Source organism: Chlorocebus sabaeus, chromosome 6 (genome assembly GCF_047675955.1).
Source record: "Chlorocebus sabaeus isolate Y175 chromosome 6, mChlSab1.0.hap1, whole genome shotgun sequence".
Lineage (NCBI taxonomy): Eukaryota > Metazoa > Chordata > Mammalia > Primates > Cercopithecidae > Chlorocebus > Chlorocebus sabaeus.
Genome location: NC_132909.1, coordinates 51404913 through 51430115, shown reverse-complemented (window position 1 = coordinate 51430115; position 25203 = coordinate 51404913). Strand labels below are relative to the sequence as shown.

At 53.3% G+C, this 25203-nt stretch overlaps 1 protein-coding gene across 8 annotated transcripts in view; it reads right to left on the bottom strand.

The window, feature by feature from the left end:
* Positions 1–15442, bottom strand: part of DOCK6 (dedicator of cytokinesis 6) — a 60379-nt gene extending 44937 nt beyond the window's left edge. For 6 of the 8 annotated variants that reach the window (XM_007995276.3, XM_007995286.3, XM_007995279.3 and 3 more), the window contains exons 1-7: positions 15309–15420; positions 7089–7176; positions 6234–6409; positions 5935–6003; positions 5571–5700; positions 4307–4519; positions 2018–2103 (exon numbers count right to left, since the gene is read on the bottom strand). In XM_007995276.3, coding sequence (XP_007993467.2) covers positions 2018–2103; positions 4307–4519; positions 5571–5700; positions 5935–6003; positions 6234–6409; positions 7089–7176; positions 15309–15352 — 806 coding nt within the window. In that variant the 5' untranslated portion in view covers positions 15353–15420. Of the gene's footprint in view, positions 1–2017; positions 2104–4306; positions 4520–5570; positions 5701–5934; positions 6004–6233; positions 6410–7088; positions 7177–15308 lie in introns of those variants that run through there. The other 2 variants (XM_007995282.3, XM_073016947.1) reach the window with 2 other exon arrangements.
* Between the last annotated feature and the right edge of the window lie 9761 nt (positions 15443–25203).

Below are 25203 nucleotides of genomic sequence, written 5' to 3'. Positions count from 1 at the left end.
AGTGCAGTGGTGCAATCTTGGCTCACTGCAACCTCTGCCTCCTGGGTTTAAGCAATTCTCCTGCTTCAGCCTCCTGAGTAGCTGGGACTACAGGCACGTGCCACCACGCCTGGCTAATTTTCTTTTTGTTTTTTCTTTTTGAGATGGAGTATCGCTGTGTCACCCAGGCTGGAGTGCAGTGGTGCGATCTCAGCTCACTGCAAGCTCCACCTCCCGGGTGCGTGCCATTCTCCTGCCTCAGCCTCCCGAGTAGCTGGGACTACAGGTGCCCACCACTGCACGCGGCTAATTTTTTGTGTTTTTAGTAGGGACGGGGTTTCACTGCGATCTTGATCTCCTGACCTCATGATCCGTCCACCTCGGTCTCCCAAAGTGCTGGGATTATAGGCGTGAGCCGCTGCGCCCGGCCAATTTTTTGTGCTTTTAGTAGAGACAGGGTTTCACCATGTTAGCCAGGCTGGTCTCGATCTCCTGACCTCGTGATCTGCCCATCTCGGCCTCCCAAAGTGCTGGGATTACAGGCGTGAGCCACCGTGCCCGGCCGACACTGAAAATTTTTTTTCCCCCTTCCTACACCCTTAGTAAGTAACTCACACAGAGTTCCTCCTCCCTGTAACCACAGCCCTTTTTCAGTTGGCATGGGGGCAGTTTTGGGCTCAACAGTCCCCACATCTTGAAATTCTCAACTTCTGGGCTTCCCCGTCTCTCCTTTCTGGGGTGTCATCTGCCACCACCGTCACGCTGCACGGAGTTCCCATCTCGCTCACCTGAATGGCCACCATAAGTCCTTCCCTGTCTTACTCTACCTTGCTGGCCTCCGCTCACCATGCACCTCCAAACTGAAACACTGAGCACTCCCCGTTATGTCCCTTCCATCCTCTCTATTCAGCCAGCTCCTCTTCCTCACTGAGTCTCCACCTACACGTCCCTCTGCAAGGGAAGCTGTCCCAGATACCCGCTCCTACCCCTCAAGCTGGGTCAGGAGCCTCCTCCAGGACTCTACGCACTTTCAGTGTCACTTATCCTGGCTCTGTGTGGTCATTACATGGTTATGTGTCCTGTATACAGTAGGGACTTCATAAATTTTTTTGTTTGTTTGTTTTTTGAGGCTGGAGTGCAGTGGCACAATCTCAGCTCACCGCAACCTCCACCCTCCGGGTCAAGTGATTCTCCTGCCTCAGCCTCCTGAGTAGCAGGGATTACAGGTGCCTGCCACCACGTCTGGCTAATTTTTTTTTTTTTAGTAGATATGGTGTTTTGCCATGTTGGCCAGGCTGGTCTCAAACTCCTGGGCTCAGGTGATCCGCCTGCCTTGCTTCCCAAAGTATTAGGATTACAGGTGGGAGCCACCACGCCCGGCCAATAAGTGTTTGTTGAATGACTGGATGAGCCCACAGAGCCAGTTCCCAATCCTTGTGTTTAGGGCAGGAGGACCACCCAGGCCTCAGGCCAGCATGGAGCCTCCCTTTCCTGCCCCGATCCAGGCAGGAACTCGGGGTGGGGAGAGGCAGGGCCAGGCTCAGGTCCAAGTCCACATCCTGTTCAACTGTGTTCCCACGCACTTCTGCTGCTCCCTGGGGGCTGGTGTGGAGGGGGCTGAGAGCCAGGCCCAGGGTCACTAGTACCCGCCCCAAAGCCTCCCGGCCGAACCCTGGATCCCAGCAGCAGGGCCAGCAAGCGCCAGACTCCAGCCTCACAAGTTGTATGGTCTTGGCACCATGATGTTACCACTCTGTGCCTCAGTTTCCCCACCTTTGCCCACTTCATGAAGTTGTGGTGAAGATTAGATGGGTTCATATACATGAAAGGCTGAGAACTGATCCTGGCATACAATTGGCACTTAGGAATTGGCGACTTGGGATAACGAAAAAGGAAGTCTTACTTCCCCCTATAAAAGGTGGCCACATAGGTGACAGGGCCGCACACGATAATGGCACTGCTCATGGAGTGTGTACCCCATCGGAACCCACGCGGTCCTTTCACGCATTTAAGAAGAGGGACACATCGGTACACTCACTTGAGTGACAGACACTTGACCAAGATCCTCTGTCCAAAGTGCTCACGGGGTGGCTCTGGGCGGCTACAGCGTTCCACGGCTTCGTCCTGCCAAGAGTCGGGGGCAGGAGCTGCGGGGGAGCAGCTGGGACATCCTCCAGGAAGGGTCTGGAATGCCCAGCTTCAGACCAGCTCTACCCCAGCCTGACTGACCGTCTTTCTGTCCCTGCCTCTGAGCCTTTACACATGCTGTTCCCGTGCCTGGAATGCCTGTCTTCTCCCGCTCCTCCTTGTCTGGCTAATGTCTACTCACTGTTCATATATACTTCTGCTATATAGAGGTACATAGTAGGTGTCCATGTATAGAAGCTTTTTTTTTTTTAAATGGAGTCTCACTCTGTTGCCCATGCTGGAGTGCAGTGGTGTGATCTTGGCTCACTACAACCTCTGCCTTCCAGGTTCATGTGATTCTCCTGCCTCAGCCTCTGGAGTAGCTGGGATTGTAGCTTAGCCAACCCTTCCTCCAGGAAGTCCTCCCTGATCCCTGAGGCCTGGGCAGGAACCTCTTCAGGTGCCCACAATGTCCTGGTGTAAGGAGCCATGGTGGCTGGGACACTGAGGACCGTGTGAGGGACAATTACCAGCACCTCATCATGGCACTAGTCTGTCTGGGTTATAAGTTCCTAGTAGAGAGGTCTCTCCTCCACCAGTGAACTCTGAAGGCAGGGACTGGGTCTCTCTATTCATGGCTATATCCCCAATGCCAACAATACAGTGGGTACCCAAACATGTTAGTCAAATTATTAGAGAGGTATATAATAGGTGCCTACTAAAAGTTGGTTGGATGAACATAAGCATATACAGAAAGCATCCAATAAATGCTGATTGGAGAAATAGGGATATATACCCAATAAGGCACCCAATAAGTACTGATTGAATAAATATGGGTGTACATAGTAAGCACTCAATAAATGGCTAAATACAAACACAGGAGTATACACTAGGTACCAAATAAATGTTGGTTGGATAAAAATAGGCGTATGTGGTAGGTGTTCAATAAATATTGGTTGATTAAATAGAGAACTATACAGTAGGCATTCATGTATTGAATAAATATAGGGATATACAGTTGGTACCCAGTACACACTTGTTGGATAAATAATTTTTAAAAATTTATTTTCTGGCTGGGTACAGTGGCTCATGCCTGTAATCCCAGCACTCTGGGAGGCTGAGGCGGGTAGATCACAAGGTCAGGAGTTTGAGACCCACCTGGCCAACATGTTGAAACCCCATCTCTACTAAAAATACAAAAATTAACTGGGCATGGTGGCGCACACCTGTAGACCCAGCTACTCAGGAGGCTGAAGCAGAAGAATCGCTTGAATCCAGGAGATGGAGGTTGCAGTGAGCTGAGATCGTGCCACTGCACTCCAGCTTGGGTGACAGAGTGAGGCTCATCTCAAAAAAAAAAAAAAAATTTTATTTTATATATGTTTTTACCTTTCCTATGGTGTTGATGGTTGGATAAATATAGGAGTATATAGTAGGTGTCCACATATAAAAGCTATTGAATAAACTTAGGAGATACAGTAGGTGCCCACTAAATGCTGGTTAGCTAACTATAAAGATATACAGTAGGTGTCCATATACAGAAGCTATCTTTTTTTTTTTTTGAATCTCGCCCCAGCCTCCCAAAGTGCTGGGATTACAGGTATGAGCCACCACGCCCAGCCAGAAGCTACTTTTTTTGTTTCTGTTTTTGTTTTTTTTGAGACAGAGTTTTGCTCTGTTGTCCAGGCTGGAGTGCAGAGATGGTGATCTCAGCTCACTGCAACCTTGGTCTCCCGGGTTCTGGCGATTCTCATGCCTCAGCCTCTTGAGTAGCTGGGATTACAGGCACCTGCCACCATGCCTGGCTAACTTTTATATTTTTAGTAGAGATAGGGTTTCGCCATGTTGACTGGTCTTGAACTCCTGGCCTCAAGTGATCTGCCCACCTGGGCCTCCCAAAGTGCTGGGATTACAGGCCTGAGCCACCATGCCTGGCCTAGAAGCTATTGAATAAGCATAGGGTATACAGTAGGCACCCAATACATGCTGGTTGGATAAATACAGGGGTATATAGTAGGTGTCCACATATAGAATCTATTTAATAAACATAGGATATACAGTAGGTGCCCAATAAACGCTGATTAGATTACTATGGGGTATATAGTAGATGTCCATCTATAGAAGTTATTGAATAAACATGAAGTATACAATAGGCACCCAGTAAATGCTGGTTGGCTGATATCTGGGAAGGGGCACTTACCTCGTCAGGCGCCGGGTAGAGGGTAAGCAGGGCCGGGGGCCGGTGCTGCCGTCGAAGGCTTTCATTGCGCCGGTCCACATCTTCTGGGGCCGCCCGCTCTAGCAGCGAGGGCAGCAATGAGTCAGCTGCCAGGTTCCTCAGGTCGAAGATGCTAGAGGCACCACTGCTTCGAGGGGTGTCTTCCGGGGAGCCTGAGCCGCGCCGGGAGTCATTCTGCCAGTGCACAATGCGCAAGCACTGAGTGCCAGCTGTATACACCCTCACCACACTCTGGTAAGAGTGTCCTCAAACTCATTCTAGAGATGGGGAAATTGAGGGTCGGGGCTGAGGGTCATCACTCTAAGGATCACCTGGGGGTTTTGCCTACCCTCTTTCCAGAAACTTCTGTCTGGAGAGCCTCCCAATTTTTACCACTGTTGGGGGAGGCCACTCCTTATCCCACATTTGGGGCTTCAGGTGATTCTTATCTGGCCAATCAGAACACATCCACCCACCCTAGGGACTGGCTCCAAGGGCCTGGGCTGGGCCAATGAGAGCCTTCCCTGGGACTTTGTTCACTGTTGCCAGGGAAGGAGAGAGTTCTTCCTGACCTTCCTGCACTGGATCAAATCTCAGCTCAGCTCTGTGACACTGAGTCTCTGACCCCCAACTCTAAGGGCCTCAGTTTCCCCATGTACATCTAAACATAATAACAAAATTAGCCGGCATGGTGGCCCATGCGTGTAATCCCAGCTACCCGGGAGGCTGAGGTGGGAGGATCGCTTGAACCCGGGAGGTGGAGGTTGTAGTGAGCTGAGATTGTGCCACTGTACTCCAGCCTGGGTGACAGAGTGAGACTCCATCTCAAAATAATTACTTAATTAAACTAATAATAATAATGAAAACAACAATAATCTTTGGAATAATTACGGTTGGTATACAGTAAGTGCCCAGTAAATGTTGACTGACAAAATACAGGCTCAAGGCCTCTAAGAACCTTGCTGTGCCTCTAAGAACCTTGCTGTGCCTCAGCTTCCTTACCTGGGTGTAATGGCTGCCCTGACTCCTAGGATGAAAGGAGAGGACACATATAAAGCCTTTAGTATACCCTAAGCACTCAATAAATGTTTACAATTATGACCCCTAACTTTTTACTCATGGGGACTGATGCAATTCCTTTTGAGTTCAAGACTGTTTGGGTCATTTCCTGTCACATGTGACCAAAACCTGAGACTGGAGCCTCCACACAGACGCCTTCAGTGACCCCAGCCAGGGAATTCCTCACCGAGTCCTCAGGGCCGGACTTCTCGTCTCCAGAAGCATCCTGCTCAAAGACCTGGCGGGGGAGGCCCTTCTGTCGCTCTCGCTGTGTCTCCGTGGTGACGGGGCTGTATGCTGCACTCAGGTACTGATACCTAGCAGGAAACCGGGCTGAGCAGGTAGGGAGGGCTGAGGGCCCCCAGGAGGCTCCCCAGTGTGTTCCGACACAGCTACTCGGCTCCTACAAAGCCAACCTCCTCGTGCTCCACCTGACAAGTTTGCCTGCTCTTGCAGGGACAATGGGCAGATACACAGTAGGACCGGCTGCAGACATCAGCTCAGCCCTTTTGGGTTCCGAATCCCCTGAGCTGCCCCCAAGTCAGACTCACCTTCTGTGGACGATGACCCAGTCCTCGATATACATCTCCACCGCAGCCCTCACCTGAGCATCCAGTTTTCTGCAGTAAAAGAAGATCAGGGTAAACAGAGGCAGGGTCTCTGTGAATCCTTCTGCTAGCCTGTAAGGTTAGCACTGTCCTGCCTATTCCAGACAAGGGGAGATGGAGGCTCAGAGAAAAAGCATGGCTTGTCCAAGGTCACGGCCCAGCCAGGAGCTGAACTCGGGCGGTTGATGTGGATGGCAGAGACAGAGTGGAATCACAGGCCGAGAGGGTGTGGGGCTACCCACTCATCCTTGGGGATCCCGGGCTCTGTGGTCCGGCATTCCCGGGGCTGCAGCAGCAGCTCCAAGTCGTCAGCTGGGAATTCGACCAGGTCCCTGAGGGGCCCTGGCTCAGCGTCTGGTGGCCGGCTCAGAAGTACATCCTCAAAGTCCAGGGGCTCGACAACTTCAGTCAGTGGGACCTGGATTGGAGCAAAGTGGCTGTGATCGCACTGTCCAGGAGGCTGAGAGTGGAGGCGTGAGGCAGGGGTGGATGCATGCTGGCTTCAAACTCAAATAGGAGGGCGGTGGGAGCCATGGAGGGTGTTGGAGCTGCAGAGGAGCCATGGAGGAGGGTGACCTCAGACTCTCCACCCCCACCTCAGCTTTCCCTGCCCTGCCCCTCCCTCCAGGGGCTCCAGGAAGGAAATCACACCCCATGCCTGGAAGGGCAGAAACTAACAGTGGAAGGAAAGAAATGTTGACAGAGGCCAGGCAAGACACAATTCCTAAATCCCTCCCAACCCTCTGGGCAACATGGCCCCACCCCTCTCAGGCAAAAGCCACTCCCCTCCCCAACTTCCCTCCTCCATCCCCATCTGGGTGGTCCAGGTGGCTGGAGGTGGGGGACATCAGCGGGGAGCCACTCCCCCTGGACCACCCACAGGGTGACAAGCAGCTGCAGGGAGAGTGGCCACAGGAATTGGTGACAGTACGAGGACCAGGGCAGGGACTCCCTCCCCGACACTGCTGGGTCTCTCTCGGTTTCCCCACAGGACAGGCCACAGGAGGGAGGGGGTGGGATAGAACCTAGGCCAAGGAAGCCCCTACCTCTGTCTGAGAGAAGGCAGGGGGCTGAGGGTGGACCCCCCAAATACTTACCCCCAGGGAGCTGCTGCAGTGCCTGCTGGAGCTGGGGGAGCCACTGCGTTCCCGGGACACCTGCTTCCGCACCTCTGCGGCCACCGTCCTGGAAAGACAGGGAGGGGGCCATTGGGGACAGGAAAACTCAGGCAGTGGGGCCGACAGATTCCTGCTATGAGGAAAATTCAAATTGTGGAATGGAATAAATAGGCCAAGGGCCAAGAGAACCAGGAGTGCGAGGCTTTAAGAGCCCCCAGCTCCCCAGTTCCCTCAACCTCTTCCCCATCAAGCACAGATCAGGAAAGGGGAATGCTGCCACCAGGGGAAGCCATCACGGACTCTCCTTCCCTTCCCAGCTGGGCTTGTGGCCTTCCAGGTCTGGAGGGAGGCCCACGGGTGCCTGGCCTCTGCTCCCTCATCTGGGGGACCTCTGTCCACCCTGCTGTTCCCCAACACGCACAGCCCTGCCCCGGGACCCCATCCAGAACATACATCCCTTCCCATCCTTGCTTTGGGGCCTGGATAAGTCATTTCCACCTCTGAGCCTCAGTTTACCCATCTGTAGCTGATGCCCTGACTTCACAGGGCTACTGGGGAGAGTGAAGCCTGGGGCCTGGCCTGAAGTCACAGAGATCTTGAGATGAGGCCATTGTGTCAGAGGTCAACCTGGCCTGGGGGGCCCAGAACTGGGAGGCCTTTTAAGTAACCCCATGCAACCAAGGTGGGCCCTGGGGCCTTCCTGGGCCACCTGGATCTGAGCAGGCCTGCAAAATCAGGGAGGATGGCCGGGTGTGGTGGTTCACACCTGTAATTCCAGCACTTTGAGAGGCTGAGGCGGGCGGATCACCTGAGGTCAGAAGTTCAAGATGGGCCTGGCCAACAAGAGGAAACCCCATCTCTACTAAAAATACAAAAATTAGCTGGACGCCTATAGTCCCAGCTAATACTCGGGAGGCTGAGGCAGGATAATCGCTTGAACCCAGGAGGCGCAGGTTGCAGTGAGCCGAGATTGCGCCACTGTACCCCAACCTGGGCGACAGAGCAAGACTTTGTCTCAAAAAAAAAAAAAAAAAAAAAAAATCAAGGAGGATGGGGGTAGAGGGGCAAGAGTGGCAGTAGAGGGGACTCTGCAGGAATGTGGAGCAGAACCAATGGGCACAGGGATGGCTCAGGCCTCCAATTCCTCTGGCTGAGCTCAGGAGGGGACGAGAGAGAGTCAAGCAGTTACCTGGGGGTAGAGGGTGCCCGGCAGGGGGCACAGCAGGTACAAAGGACCTGAGACTGGGTTTCATGCTTTGAGTGTGGAGACTCCCGCTCCCTGGGGTCTCTGTGAAGGCAGGAGCTAGGGCTGTGTGTCCCCCAAAGAGGGCCTTGCACATACTAGGCACTCACTCCATTTTTTTTTTTTTTTTTTTTTGAGACGGAGTTTCGCTCTTGTTGCCCAGGCTGGAGTGCAATGGCACAATCTCAGCTCACTGCAACCTCCGCCTCCTGGTTTCAAGTGATTCCCCTGCCTCGGCCTCCTGAGTAGCTGGGATTACAAGCATGTGCCACCAGCCCGGCTAATTTTTTGTATTTTTAGCAGAGACGGGGTTTAACAATGTTGGCCAGGCTGGTCTCAAACTCCTGACCTCAGGTGACACAACTGCCTCAGCCTCCCAAAGTGCTGTGATGAGCGGCATAAGCCACCGTTGCCAACCTACTTTTTTTTTGAGACAGGGTGGCTCTGTTGCCCAGGCTGGAGCGTACTGGCACGATATCAGCTCACTTCAATCTCCGCCTCCCAGACTCAAGTGATCCGCCTCCCACCTCAGCCTCCCAAGTAGCTGTGATTACAGTGTATACCACCAAGCCTGGTTAATCTTTCTTTTTCAGTAGAGACAGGGTCTTGCCATGTTGCTCAGGCTGGTCTCAAACTCCTGACCTCAAGTGATCCGCCTGCCTAGTACATTTTTTTGATAGAATGAGTGAGTCCCGCTGGGCAGATCACGAGGTCAGGAGATTGAGACCATCCTAACTAATACAGTGAAACCCCGTCTCCACTAAAAATACAAAAAAATTAGCCGGGCGTGGTGGTGGGCGCCTGTAGTCCCAGCAACTTGGGAGGCTGAGGCAGGAAAATGGCGGGAACCCGGGAGGCGGAGTTTGCAGTGAGCAGAGATCACACTACTGCACTCCAGCCTGGGCGACAGACTGAGACTCCATTTCAAAAAAAAAAAAAAAGAAATGAGTGAGTCCCTTCCAGTCTTCTTCTAACTTGCCCAAATCTGCTGAGTGAGGAAAGCCCCAGGTCTTCTAGCTGTGTGACTTTGGCCAGGTAGGATACCCTCTCTGGACCTCAGTCCCTCCTACAATAGAGAAGCTGATTGCCTGGGTTTTCAGGTCTTACACCCTTCTGCTTCCCAATTCCCTGTGTAATTGCAGATTTTTTTTTTTTTTTTTTTTGAGACGGAGTCTCGCTCTGTTGCCCAGGCTGGAGTGCAGTGGCGCGATCTCAGCTCACTGCAAGCTCTGCCTTCCGGGTTCACGCCATTCTCCTGCCTCAGCCTCCTGAGTAGCTGGGATTACAGGCGCCCACCACCAGGCCTGGCTAATTTTTTGTATTTTTAGTAGAGACAGTGTTTCACCATGTTAGTCAGGATGGTCTCAATCTCCTGACCTCATGATACGCCCATCTTGGCCTCCCAAAGTGCTGGATTACAGGTGTGAGTCACCACGCCCAGCCAGTAAATTTTCATAATAAAAAGTTGTGCTCAGCCAGGCACAGTGGCTCACACCACTAATCCCAAGTTCTCTGGGAGGCTGAAGCAGAAGGATCACTTGAGGCCAGGAGTTCAAGACCAGCCTGGGCATGCCACTGGGTAAACTGGACCCTGAACAACATTAAAAGTAAATACACGTATCTCTCAGCCACTCATGGACCTAGCGCTCACCAAAGAGCTGGGTTATCAACAAGTCTCCCCAGGTGGGGACAAAGTTGTAGGGAGACCTCATTTCTACAAAAAATTTAAAAATTAGCTACTCAGGAGGCTGAGGCAGGAGGATCACTTGAGCCTGGGAGGTAGAGGCTGCAGTGAGCTATGATTGTTGTGCCACTGGACTCCAGCCTGAATGACAGAGCAAGACCCTGTCTCAAAACAAAACAAAATAATTAACTGGGTGCGGTGGCTCACGCCTGTAATCCCAGCTCTTTGGGAGGCCGAGGTGGGTGGATCACTTGAGGTCAGGCATTTGAGACCAGCCTGGCCAACATGGTGAAACCCCATCTCTACTAAAAATACAAAAGTTAGCTGGGTGTGGTGGCACGCACCTGTAATCTCAGTTACTTGGGTGGCTGAGGCATGAGAATCACTCGAATCCAGGAGGTGGAGGTTGCAGTGAGCCAAGATTGCACCACTACATTCCAGCCTGGGCGACGGAGTGAGGCTCTGCCCCAAAAAAGGGAAAAAAAAATCGTATGGGTCAAAACCAAAACTTGATCATGACCTTCATACAACGTGGAGGTCTCTAGTTTGAGACCCCGGTCGCCCTCCTCCATCCCCATATTCAATCCATTTTCGCTCTTAATGGTCTTGGATTCTTGCTTCTACTGACTGGGGGGTTGAGAAAGGCACTTGTGGGGCATTCAAAGGATGTGAAAAATTAGGGCTTTTGTCTTGAAATTCCCAAAGTCGGGCTGCTGCCTCCAGAACCCTGGGCACACAGGGGCTGAGGGATAATTTACAAAAGATGCTGAGACAGGGGACAAAGCTGTACCCTGGTCCCAGCTGTTCTGCAGCTGCTGCTCCAGCGGAGGGAGACGGGAGGAAGGACGGCTGGGCCTCCAGCTTCATTTTCCCCTTGGCCTTGGAGAGAGGCCCCTGCAGTGGGAAAATGCCGGGCCTGCAACACCACGGCCACAGAGCCAGCTGACTGCATCACAGGACTCTGCACGAAGCCGTTGAGCATGGATGAGTGACCATCAGTCTCTCAGCCTCAGGGCTCCGGCCACTGCCCACTTTCTCGAGCTGTTCTGAGTGTAAGGCTTTGTACACAGTAAGTGCTCAATTAAGGCTTGCTGCCACCAGGTTGTCTTCAAAGACAATCCTAGGCAGCTGGGATTTCCGACCCTGTTTTGTTTTTTGTTTTTATTTTTAAAAATTTATTTATTTATTTATTTATTTGAGACAGAGTTTTGCTCTTATTGTCCAGGCTGAAGTGCAGTGGCATGATCTCGGCTCGCTGCAACCTCCACCTCCTGGGTTCAAGCGATTCTCCTGCTTCAGCCTCCTGAGTAGCTGGGATTAGGGGCCTGTGCCACCACGTCTGGCTAATTTTTTGTATTTTTAGTAGAGATGGGGTTTCACCATCTTGGCCAGGCTGGTCTTGAACTCCTGAGCTCTGGTGATCCACCCGCCTCAGCCTCCCAAACTCCTGGAATTACAGGCGTGAGCCACTGTGTCCAGCCTGTTTTTGCTTTTTGTGTGTGTGTGTGTGTTTTTGAGACAGGTCTTACTGTCGCCCAGGCTGGAGTGCAGTGGTGCAATCACGGCTCACCGCAGCCTCAGCCTCCTGTGTTCAAGCAATCCTCCAGCCTCAGCCTCCCGAGTAGCTGGGACAACCGGTGCACACCACCATTCTTGGCTAATTAAATTTTTTTTTTTTTTTTTTGTAGAAATGGGGTCTCACTATGTTGCCTAGGCTGGTCTCAAACTCCTGACTTCCCATGATCTTCCTGCCTCAGACTCCCAAAGTGCTGGGATTACAGGTGTGAGCCACTGTGCCCGGCCTCTGACCCTGTTTTTACACCAAGGTGAGACATAGATGACAACCATGAGAGTCAGGCATGTTGGCTCGCACCTGCAATCCCAGTGCTTTGGGAGGCCAAGGCGGGAGGATCGCTTGAGCTCAGGAGCTTGAGGCTGCAGTGATTGCACCAGTGCACTCCAGCCTGGGCTACAGAGACACTGTTTCTTACAAAAAAAAAAAAAAAAAAAAAGGCGGCACCGTGGCTTATGCCTGTAATCCCAGCACTTTGGGAGGCCGAGGCGGGCAGATCATCTGAGGTCAGGAGTTCGAGACCAGCCTGGCCAACATGGTGAAACACCGTCTCTACTAAAAATACAAAAATTAGCCAGGCCTGGTGGCACATGCTGGTAATCCCAGCTACTTGAGAGGCTGAGGCAAGAGAATCACTTGAACCCAGGAGGTGGAGGTTGCAGTGAGCCAAGATTGCTCCACTGTACTCCAGCCTAGGCAACAGAATGAGATTCTGTCTCAAAAAAAAAAAAAAAAAAAAAATCCATCTATAAGCCAGGTGTGGTGGCTCATGTCTACATTCTCAGCATTTTGGGAGGCTGAGATGGGAGGATCACACGAGGCCAGGAGTTCAAGACCAGCTTGGGCAACATAGCGAGACCCCATTTCTAATAAACACAAATGTACACACACACACACACACACACACACACACACAGAGAAAAAACCATCTGTGATTATTAAGCAAGGTTGAAAATATGCCAATCCAGCAATTCCACTCCAAGGTGTAGATACTCAGAAGGAAACACATGGCCAAGAATGTTGACACCTCTGACCACGACAGCTCCAAAGTGAAACTCACATGTTCACTGACCAAAGATGGGGAAATAAATGCCCGAGGCAGGGGAGTACTACCCAGCAATGAAAAAGGATTGCAGGCAACGGCCCAGCTGAGCCTTCCTGACCTGATGCTGAGTGAACAAAGTTGGGCACGTGGATGCAACATCCCATGGTTTAGTTTATATGACAACCTAAAACAGGCCAGATCAGGTAGGGCTGCTGGCATGGGGGAGGGAGCCAGGAAGGTGGAGATGGTCCCCATAGGAAATTGACCAAGTGGCCATTTCCCTGCCCTTTGCTTTCTAATTATTCTTTGAAATTTCCACTTCTTTCTCTCTCCCTCTCTTTTTATTTTTTTCTTTTCTTGAGATGGAGTCTCTGTCGTCCAGGCTGGAGTGCAGTGGCACGATCTCAGCTCACTGCAACCTCCACATCCCGGATTCAAGCGATTCTCCTGCCTCAGCCTCCCGAGTAGCTGGGATTACAGGCACCCACCACCGCGCCCAGCTATTTTGGACATACAGACCAAATTTTGGACATACAGACCAAAATGCAAAGAAACAGAGAGCAGGCTGAGCACAATGGCTCATGCCTGTAATCCCAGCATTTGGGAGGCTGAGGCAGGAGGATCACTTGAGCCCACAAGTTTGAGGCCAGCCTGGGCAAGATAGTGAGATCCCATTTCTACAAAAGGTTAAAAAGTTAGCCAAGTGTTGCAGCATACACCTGTAGTCCCAGTTACTTGGGAGGCTGAGGCAGGAGGATCACTTGAGCCTGGGAGGTTGAGGTTGCAGTGAGCCAAGGTATCACCACTGCCCTCCAGCCTGGGTGACAGCCTGTATTAAAAAAAAAAAAAAAAAAAAAAAAAAAAGCCTGGGCGCAGTGGCTCACATCTGTAATCCCAGCACTTTGGGAGGTAGGCAGATCACCTGAGGTCAGGAGTTTGTGACCAGCCTGGCCAGCATGGTGAAACAACCTCTCTACTAAAAATTCAAAAATTAGCTGGGTGTGGTGGCAGGCACCTGTAATCCTAGCTACTTACGAAGCTGAGACACAAGAATTGCTTGAACCCGGGAGGCAGAGTTTGCAGTGAGCTGAGATTGTGCCATTGCACTCCAGCCTGGGTGACAGAGCAAGACTCTGTCTCAAAAAAAAAAAAAAAAAAAAAAAAAGAAAAGGAAAAGAAAAAGAAAAAGAAAAAGAAAAATAAACAGACAGCCATAATATTTGCATCCTCAAAGACGCCAAAGGTCTAAGACAGAATGCCAATTTACAGACAAAGATAATGATAGAACATAAAAATTGCCCAGCCATTATGCCCCAGCCACCAGGTCTCTTCCCTCCTCTGCTGAGAACTCCCCATGGCTCCCACCTCACTTGGGGTCAAAAGTCAAAGTCCCCTGCACAGCCCACAAGACCCTGTACATTCTACTACTACTGTCCCCCTCCAGCTCTCTGTTCCTGCCTCAGGGCCTTTGCACAAACCCTTCCCACTCTTCCCCCACAAACAGGTGTGATCCCTCCCTCATCTCCTTGAGGTTTTTACTCAAAGGCACCTGCTCATCCAGGCTTTCCTGACCCACCTCCTGCATCTCAAACAGCCCCCACCCTCCCATCCCCCTTCCCTGTCTTGTCCCCACAGCACTTGTCACTGACAGGTAATCTACTTGATCAGGCTTCTGGTCTCTCTCTGCTACTATATCCCAAGATGGGGATCTTTTATCTCCAGGAGACCAGGGCCCAACCCAAAGGGCAGCTCTTTCACCTGGGGGCAGACAGGACAGGTCCCCCGGGGAGAGGATACCTTAGTTTCTGAACGCACCCTTGTCGCAAAGACCCGCCCCCGCCAACTGGGGGCGAGGCTTTTCAGCCCCAGAGAGTCTGATATCCCCTTCCCAGGCTGTGACTCTCACAATCCCCAGTGGCCACGGAAATGGATCCCCCAGCGCCTGGGGCCTGTCCCCTCCCCCGTCTGCCCACCAGCTGGTTCTGTCCCCAGCCCCCACTCCCTCCATTCAATCACCCATCCATTCCCAGTGCGGTCCAGCCCGCGCTGGGAGAGCCTGAAGTAGAAGGTGGGGGAGCGCCCACAGCTGTCCCCTTCCCCCCCCCCCCGACAGCTGGGCACCGGACCCTGGAGGGGGAAGGGCACGGGAAACTCCTCGAGGGGTTTCAAACGCCACCAAGGAGCCCATCTCTGTCCCCAAATCTCTGAGCCTGGAGCCTCCCTGCCCCAAACCAGGCACTGAGGAGGGAACAGAAAGTCCGGCCCACCCCGATCTCGGAGGGCGCGGGGACAGTGAGGGGCCAAGAGAGGCGGACGGGGCGCGCAGGGAGTTCAGGGGACGCCCGGCATCCATATCCCCGCGCCACCTCCTCCGCGAAGCCCTCCGGACACACCCCCGCGCGTCACGGAGGCAGAACTGCAGCCGCCATCGCGCTCCCAGCCCCGACGCGACTCCCATCTGGGACCCCCGCCGGGACCCCCGCGGGCCTCCCCGCCTTCTCCCGCTCCCAGCCCCTGCCGGAGGAAGCTGGCGGGACGCGGGCCGAGGCGGAAAGGGGTTGAATTGGGGGCGCCCCGGCGGGGAGGGTCACACCGCCCCGGGGCGGGGCCGGGCCACGTGGGGGAGGAGGGAGGGGGCCCCGCGGCCACGCTACCTGTTGATCTTGTGCGCGAAGGCGCGGCGCTCGGCGGCCGCCATGGTCCCCGCGTCCCGCTGCCGCCGCCGCCCCGCGTCCCGGCCCCGCCGCCGCCGCTGCCGCCTGCCGGTTCTGGGCAGCCGGGGCGGGGCGGGGCCGGCGCGGGGGCGGGGCCCTTCCGGGTGGCCCGGGCCGCTCCGTGCTGCCCCTGCCGGCCGGAGGGGTCGCCTGGAGTCCCGGGGGCTAGGGAAACTGAGGCTGGGGACGGAGAGGAGGCCCCGGGATCCAGGGTGGGTGGGCCCCAGACTCCTGGGCTCGGGGGACGCTCTTTCTACCCTATGAGAAGGGCTGGGGAAACTGAGGCTGAGGAGGGAAGTTAGGGAAAGGAGGCGCTGGGACCCAGACTGGGGGTGCCCCAGACTGCCCGGCTGGCGGGGGCGCTCTTTCCACCCTGGGTGCTGGGTTGGAGAAACTGAGCCTGAGGCGGGAGGGAGGGAAGGGAGGCGCTGAGACCCAGGCTAGGTAGACCCCAGGCTCCGGGGATTTAGTGAGGGGAATCTTCCCACCCCAGGAGCAGGGCTGGGGAAACTGAGGCTAAGGAGGGAGGAAGGGAGGGGAGGCGCTGGGACCCAGGCTGGGTAGGCCCCAGATTTCCGGGGTTTGGGGGGTCGCTCTTTCTGCCCTCTGACTCCTGGCGGGAAAACAATAACGATGTTCACTTATCTAATAATCATGCCTGTAAGTATAATCGTGGCCGTGCGTGATGGCTAACGCCTGTAATCCCAAAGCTTTGGGAGGCCAAAGCAGGAGGATTTTTTGAGCCCAGGAGTTGGAGACCAGCCTGGGCAACATAATGAGACCCCATGTCCACAAAAAATACAAAAATTAACCAGGCATGGTGGTGTGTGTCTGTAATCCCAGCTACTCGGGAGGCCGAGGGAGAAGGATCGCTTGAGCCTGGGAGGACAAGGCTGTAGTGAGCTGTGATTGTGCCACTGCAATCCAGCCTGGGTGACAGAGCAAGACCCTGTCTCATAAAGTGTAATTGCTAAGATGTCATTGAGCCTGGCTCTGCAGTTCACACATGCAGAAGAAATGATTGTTTTCCTCCATTTTGCAGATGAGTAAACTGAGGCACAGAGGTGTTCAGGGGCTTGCTCGGGGTGACTCACAGGGGTCTCTGGCGCCTGCATTGTCCGTGCTCGCAGTCTAGAGCATGGGAGGCAGAGGAACCTGGCTAGGCACTGGGGTGCCAGGAGATGTGCCCCAGGTCCAGGCGGTGGGACCTGAGTGAGCCAGTTTGGAATCTAGACTTGCCGGGGCGCTTCCACCAAGAGGAAGAGGTGGGGATGTCTTGGTCTATGGTCTCAAATCTCTCCCCACTGGTCTCTCTCCCAGCACCGCTGCAGCATTTTTAGGGAATTCTCCAGCCTACACGCCCCTCTGGAGGAGCTCACCCTTTTCTCACCTGCATGCCACTGCACTGGCAGGTCCTTCCTCCTGGACAGCCCTTCTTTCCCTGGTCAGCAAATGCCCCAGGGAGAATTTGAGGTTGAATCATACAAGGCTGTGACTCTGCCTCAGGGCCTTTGCATGTGCTGTTCTCATTCCCATCTATGGGTTGCTGGCATTTTATCCTCTATTTTTATTTATTTATTTATTTATTTATTTATTTATTTATTTGAGATGGAGTTTCGCTCTTGTTGCCCAGGCTGGAGTGCAATGGTATAATCTCGGCTCACTGCAACCTCTGCCTCCCAGGTTCAAGTGATTCTCCTGCCTCAGCCTCCTGAGTAGCTGGCATTACAGGCACCCACCATCATACTCGGCTAATTTTTTGTATTTTTAGTAGAGATGGGGTTTTACCATGTTGGCCAGGCTGGTCTGGAACTCCTGACCTCAGGTGATCCACCCGCCTCGGCTTCCCAAAGTGCTGGGATTACAGGCATGAGCCACCGCGCCCACCCCGAGTCACCATGCACCCCCGAGACACAGTTTCTTGCCTTGCTGCCCAGTGAATCCATGTCAGACCTTGAACCCACAGGAAGGAGGCCTGGATTGTAGGGGAACCCCCAAAGCCTGCCACTCAGACCCAGGATAGCATCCTGCTAGTCAGGCTGCAGTAGGGTTGCCCACAGCCTGGCATGTCACACGTGCACACAGTCCACGTGCCTGCCTGCAGTGGTCCAGTCACTTTGGCCAGGTGGAGCTCCACCCATCACTCCCCGCTGTGCCCTACCCAGTGTCCCCGCCTTGCCTCTCAGGCTGCTGGGAGCTAGGCTGGGCAGGAAACATGCAGATAAGCAAAGATTTGCACATTTCTCAGCCTAGTTCCAGTCCAGCCCCCTTTATATCCGGTCTCCCAGCTTCCTTTCTCATCCTCCCGCCAGCTTGTTCCTGCATCAGTGGCCAGGAAGAGCCTGCGAACACCTGCATCACATCAGGTCCTTCCTCTGTCCAGAACCTTCCATGGCTCCCACCTCACTCAGGGTAAAAGCCAAAGTCCTCCCACAACTTGGCTTTGTGGGGGCAGTGCCTCACTGTAATCCCAGCACTTTGGGAGGCCGAGGTGGGTGGATCACTTGAGGTCAGGAGTTCGAGACCAGCCTGGCCAACATGGTGAAACCCCGTCTCTACTAAAAATACAAAAAATAGCCAGGCATGGTAGTGGGAGCCTGTAATTCCAGCTACTGGGGAGGCTGAGGCATGAGGATCGTTTGAACTCAGGAGGTGGAGGTTGCAGTGAGCTGAGATTGTGCCACTGCACTCCAGCCTGGGCGAAAGAGTGAGACTCTGTCTCAGAACAACAACAACAACAAAAACAACCAACAAACAAAACCAAAGACCTCCCACAACCCACAAGGCCCAGCATGATCAGCCCTGTCACCTCCCTGGCTTGCCTCCTCCTTTTGTTTCCCTCATTCACTCCACTCCAGCTGCCCCTGCCTCCTGGATGCTCCTCTAAACACCAGGACACAGCTCCACCCAAGGACCTTTCCATGTCCTGTTCCCTTTCCCATATATGGGTGCTGCCATTAGCCTCCTTTTACAGATAAGGAACACCCAGAGAGGGGATCTGAGGAACACCCGGAGAGAAGACTTGCCCTAACGAAGCCTAGTGAATCAGTATCAGATCCAAGATTTGGATCCAGGGAGCCTGACCCTAAAGCGGTTGTCTCTAAAGTCTCACTGGGTCTCCATTGGACCTGGCTGTGTGGCCCAGGATAAATTGCTCAACTTCTCTGAGCCCCAGTTTCCTTGTTTGCTCCCTGAGAAGTTCATGATCGGTCACAGCTGGAGACCCAGACATCAGGAGGTAGGTTGAGCCCTGGAGCAGCAAACTTTAGGGCCTTGACGGGGCCCATTCACTGTCGAAGCCCAAGGGGGCTTTGAGCTCAGTGACTCCACGTCCTGCCTTGGTGGAAACGCTGCTTCAGAGATCGCTCCGATCAAAGGCCCTACCCCAGACGCCTCAAGCCCAGGACCCGCCCCAGTGCCTGCCAGACCTGACTGGTGAGGCTATTTCTCTCCAGGGCACTGCCAGCCCTGACTCAGCTGGGTGTGGCTGGGGTGCCCCTGACAGCTAATCAAACAGAGGCTGAGCGGCTGAGCGTGGTGGCGGGGACTTTGGCCTCCTCTGCTCTGCTGCGCGGAGAACACGTGGATGTGAGGCTGGAGCTGGTGGACCAGGGAGGAGGGGCTGTACTGGTCCAGGTCGGGGATGATAGGCCTGGATCGGTGAGGATACAGGGGAGGTGAGAAGTCGGTGGGCTGTGGGCAGATGGACTCACTGGTGGATGGACAGTGAGTCCATGTGCACGTCAGGGTGAGAGAGGAGCCGAAAACCATCTCCTTCACCCACGCTGCTGCCTAATGCTGCTCCTTCCACCTGGAATGCTGTTCCACTCACTCCTCGTCTGCCTGCACCCTTCTTTATCCCTTAAATCTCAGCTTCAGGCCGGGTGCGGTGGCTCACGCCTGCAATCCCAGCACTTTGGGAGGCTGAGGCGGGCGAATCACAAGGTCGGGAGATCGAGACCATCCTGGCTAACACGGTGAAATCCCGTCTCTACTAAAAATACAAAAAGTTAGCCGGGCGTGGTGGCGGGCGCCTGTAGTCCCAGCTACTTGGGAGGCTGAGGCAGGAGAATGGCGTGAACCTGGGAGGCAGAACTTGCAGTGAGCCGAGATCGCGCCACTGCACTCCAGCCTGAGCGACAGAGCAAGACTCCATCTCAAAACAAAACAAACAAACAAAATCTCAGCTTGGACATCCCTGCCTTTGCCCACTGCCTCCGCCATGGAGGCCCCAGTCATGTCCCAGTTGCTGGGTTACGTGTTTCTGTGGGGTTCCCAGCACCTGACACTTAGTAGGAGCTCCATAAATATCAACTTTTTGGTTTAGCTCTTTTTTTTTTTTTTTTTTTTGAGACAAGGTCTCTCTTTGTCATCCAGGCTGGAGGGCAGTGGCTCCAACGCAGCTCACTGCAGTCTCTTCCTCCCAGGCTCAAGCAGCCCTCCTACCTCAGTTCTCAGAGTAGCTGGGACTATAGGCATGTGCCACCGTGGCCAGCTGATTTTTTTTGATTTTTCTTTGTAGAGACAGGAGTCTCGCTATGCTGCCCAGGTTGGTCTCAAACTCCTGGCCTCAAGCGATACTGCCAGTTTGGCCTTCCACAGTGCTGGAATTACTGATGTGCCTTCTGTTTTCCTGATCCGCTGCTGAGCGCTTGTCCCAGACCTCGCTACTGGAATCACTGTAGCATCATAATGTGCTTCTGTATCTTTCTGTGCTGGGTGCAGCTGCCTCCAGACCTTTGCACAGGCCATCCCCTCTGCCCAGGCTGATGGTTTCCCCCACTCCTTACCTGAACAAACTTTTTTTTTGAGACGGAGTTTTGCTCCTGTTGCCCAGGCTGGAGTATAATGGCGCCATCTCAGCTTACCGCAACCTCCGCCTCCCAGGTTCAAGCAATTCTCCTGCCTCAGCCTCCCAAGTAGCTGGGATTACAGGCATGCGCCATCATGCCCGGCTAATTTTTTTTTTTTTTTTTTTTTTTTTGAGACGGAGTCTCGCTCTGTCGCCCAGGCTGCAGTGCAGTGGCCAGATCTCAGCTCACTGCAAGCTCCACCTCCCGGGTTTACGCCATTCTCCTGCCTCAGCCTCCCGTGTAGCTGGGACTACAGGCGCCCGCCACCTCGCCCGGCTAGTTTTTTGTATTTTTTAGTAGAGATGGGGTTTCACCGTGTTAGCCAGGATGGTCTCGATCTCCTGACCTCGTGATCCGCCCGTCTCGGCCTCCCAAAGTGCTGGGATTATAGGCTTGAGCCACCGCGCCCGGCCGATGCCCGGCTAATTTTGTACTTTAGTACAGATGGGGTTTCTCCATGTTGGTCAGGCTGGTCTCGAGCTCCTGACCTCAGGTAATTTGCCCACCTCGGCCTCCCAAAGTGCTGGGATTACAGGCGTGAGCCACCACGCCCGGCCACCTGAACAAACTTCTATTCATTCTTCAGTTCTGATGTCTCTTGGAAGCCTTCCGTGACCATCTCCCTCCCCTGTGGAAGCTAGGTCAGGGGTTCCTCTGGGCTCCTATCCCTTCCAGCCCCTGGGTCTCCCCATCGCAGTCCTGATGACCCTCAGAATAACTGTCTGGTTCTGTGGTGTCTGCTCCTCCCGTTCCAATGTCAGCTCTATGAGGACAGACATTTTTCTTTGCCTTTTTTCCTTCTTTCTGCAACAGGGTCTTGCTCTGTCGCCCAGGCTGGAGTGTAGTGATGCCATCATAGCTCACTGCAACCTTGATCTCCTGGGCTCAGGCAATCCTTCTGCCTCAGCCTCCTGAGTTGCTGGGAACACAGGTGAATGCCACCGTGCCCAGCTAGTTTTTAAATTGTTTGTAGAGATGGGGTCTCACAATGTTGCCCAGGTTTTTGTTGTTGTTGTTGTTTTTTGTTTTTTGAGACAAGGTCTTGCTCTGTCACCCAGGCTGGAGTGCCATGACATGATCATAGCTTACTGCAGCCTCCAATTCCTGGACTTAAGCGATCCTCCCACCTCAGCCTCCCAAAGTGCTGGGATTGCGGGTGTGAGCCACCACCATGCCTGGCCTCTCTGTCTTATTCACTGCTGTATTCCCAACATCCGGGACACGGCTGTGCATACTATAGGTGCTCAATAAGAGAATGAGTGAGCCAGAGTAGTACAGGACCTCACTGGCCAGAGGACCTCAGTGCTTCTCTGTCCCCTGGTGTCCAGCGTTGATACCATCAGTGTGGCAGGAGCAACCAGTCCCACAGCAGGGAGATAGGTTCCTCGTGGAGAGGGAGTCTGCCTGGGCCTCCCAAACTGAGAGGTGTTGGGAGTGACAGTGAAGAGGGAGGTTGAATGAGGCTGCCCACTGGCCCGGGTGCCTGTGGTGGGAATGGTGGGCCCAGCCAGCCCAGGACACTTGCCCCATCCTGCCCATAGGCAGAGGACCCTGCTGCTACGTGGAGAATTGAGGAGCGAGAGCACACAAGGCACATCCATGCAATAGGTATCCGTGGAGCATCTACCATCTGCAGGCACCGACTCACTCCGGGAGGTAGAATCCTCATCCCGGCTCACCACCCTACAGGTGCAGGAAACTGAGGCTGAGAGAGGAGCAGCCACCAGCCTCAAATCATACAACACTGGTGTGCCAGGCACGGTGGCTCCTGCCTGTAATCCCAGCACTTTGGGAGGCCGAGGTGGGTGGATCGCTTGAGGTCGGGAGTTCAAAACCAACCTGGCCAACGTGTTGAAACCCCTTCTCTACTAAAAGTACAAAATTAGACAGGTGTGGTGTGCGCGCCTATAGTCCCAGCTACTCGGGAGGCTGAGGCAGGAGAATCGCTTGAACCTGGGAGGCAGAGGCTGCAGTGAGCTCAGACAGTGCCACTGCCCTCACTTCAGCCTGAGTGACAGAGTGAGATTCCATCTCAAAAAAAAAAAAAAAAAAAAGTCACGTAATGCTGGAGTCATAGGACTCAAACCCACATCTATCATCTTCAGGGAACTCTCTCGTGGTTTTTCAGATGCATTTCGGCAATTGGTGAATTATTTGAGTGGATGAATGGGTGTCTTGCAGTCAGTGGTGAGCTCAGAGTAGGAACAGTCATGAACAGGATTTGGAGTCCTGAGAGACGTGGATTCGAGTTCTGGCTTGGCCACGTAGCTGGACTGCGTGACCTAGATCTCTCTGGGCCTCAGTTTCCTCATCTGCAAAGTGGGCACAGCAACCCCAGTGCTCCACCAAGAGGGCCGTGATGGAGCCAGCGAGGTGGCGTCAGGAGAGCGCAAGACCGAGGGAGACGCTGACGTGTTGGATTGTTTTTTTCTGCTGTTTCCAGAGCCGGGGAAGGAAACCGGAAGCCAACCCAGGGTGTCCAGGCCTGCCTTTGGGAGTTTAAATTACAAAGACAAAAGCTGGGCCTAGACAGGTCAGAGGGGCAGGACATAGGCTTCCTGTTTTTCTTTGAACAGATGGCCCAGCCACCAGATGTTTGTCTGTCCAGACACGTGTGCATTGTCCAAGGAACTCGCTTCTTTTTAAAATACTTTATTTTTAGAGACGGCGTCTCACTATGTTGCCCAGCCTGGTCTCAGGCTCCTGGCCTCAAGCGATTCTCCCACCTCAGCTTCCCAAAGCGTTGGGATTACAGGCGTGAGCCACTACACCTGGCTGAGGCCACTTTTGTGTAAAATATTTGGGAAAATATATATATCTGTATTTCCTTGATTTTTCCAGACACTCTTTTCAAAGACTACCAAGAAACTGGTGGGACCGGAGGATGAGCAGGAGGAATGCTTTGCGTTTTAACTGAAAAATGTATTGCTACAGTAGTGTAAATGACAGAAATGACAGAAGAGGGAGCCGATAGAGGAGAGATTCAACCCCTCCAGCAGTTTCCCCTATTAACAACTTGCAATCTGCTGAACATGTTACAACTGATGACCCAATCTTGATACATCATTATTCATATAGTTTACATTCTCATACACAGTTCCTGTTGTACATCCTACTGGTTTTTGGCAAGTGCATATGTCTTTTCTCTTCTTTTTTCTTTTTTGTTTTTTGAGACGGAGTTTCCCTGTGTCACCAGGCTGGAGTGCAATGGCATGATCTCGGCTCACCGCAATCTCTGCCTCCCGGGTTCAAACGATTCTCCTGCCTCAGCCTCCCAAGTAGCTGGGATTACAGGCACCTGCCACCACATCCGACTAATTTTTGTTTGTTTTGTTTTGAGATGGACTCTTGCTTTGTCACCCAGACTGGAGTGCAATGGCAGGACCTCGGCTCACTATAACCTCTGCCTCCAAGGTTCAAGCGATTCTCATGCCTCAGCCTCCCTAGTAGCTGGGACTACAGGTGCACACCACCACACCCGGCTAAGTTTTTGCATTTTTAGTAGAGACACGGTTTCACCATGTTGGCCAGACTGGTCTCGAACTACTGACCTCAGGTGATCCGCCCACCTCAGCCTCTCAGAGTGCTGGAATTACAGGTGTGAGCCATCGTGCCCAGCCAAATTTTGTAGTTTTAGTAGAGACAGGATTTTGCCATATTGACCAGGCTAGTCTCAAACTCCTGACCTCAAGTGATCTGCCCGCCTTGGCCTCCCAAAGTGCTGGATCTCTTGAGGTCAGGAGTTCAAAACCAACCTGGCCGACGTGTTGAAACCCCTTCTCTACTAAGCATGAGCCACAATTCCCGGCTATTTTTTTTTTTTTCGAGATAGAGTCTTGCTCTGTCACCCAGGCTAGAGTGTGGTGGCACGATCTCGGATCACTGCAACCTCTGTGTCCCAGGTTCAAGTTGTTCTCCTGCCTCAGCCTCCTGAGTAGCTGGGACTACAGGCATGTGCCACTGTGCCCAGCTATTTTTTGTATTTTTTGTAGAGACGGGGTTTTGCCGTGTTGGCCAGGCTGGTCTCAAATTCCTGACCTCAGGTAATCTGCCTGCCTCTGCCTCCCAAAGTGCTGGGATTACAGGCGTGAGCCACTGTGCCCAGCCAAGGTGCATGTGTCTTGTTTTTGGCATTATAGTATCATACAGTATCATATTCACAGTGCACAGTGAATTCATTGTGCTAAAAATCTGCCTATTCATCTCTCCCTTCCCATGGGCCCTGGGCAATCCTTTTTTTTTTTTTTTTTTACTTTGAGACAGAGTCTTGCTCTGTCGCCCAGGCTGGAGTGCAGAGGTGTGATCTCGGCTCACCGTAATCTCCGCCATCTGGTTCAAGCGATTCTCCTGCCTCAGCCTCCCAAGTAGCTGGGATTACAGGCGCACACCACCATGCCTGGCTAATTTTTTTTTGTGTTTTTATTAGAGATGGGGTTTTGCCATGTTGGTCAGGCTGGTCTCGAACTCCTGACCTCAGATGATCCGCCCTCCTCGGCCTCCCAAAGTGCTGGGATTACAGGCATGAGCCACCACGCCTGGCCCCCCCTTTTTATTTTTTAGATAAGGTCTCGCTCTGTTGTCCAGGCTGGAGTGCAGAGTGGTACAATCATAAGCTCACTGCAGCCTCCATCTCCTGGGCTCAAGTGATCCTCCCTCCTCAGCCTCCCGAGTAGCTGGGACTACAGGTGTGTGCCACCACACCTAGCTAATTTTTTTTTTTTTTTTTTGACATGGAGTTTTGCTCTTGTTGCCCAGGCTGGAGTGCAGTGGCGCGATCTCGGCTCACTGCAAACTCCACCTTCTGGGTTCAAGTGATTCTCCTTCCTCAGCCTCCCGAGTAGCTGGGATTACAGGTGCCTGCCACCACACCTGGCTAATTTTGTATTTTTAGTAGAGATGGGGTTTTACCATGTTGGCCAGGCTGGTCTCAAACTCCTGACCTCAAGTGATCCACCTGCCTCGGCCTCCCAAAGTGCTGGGCT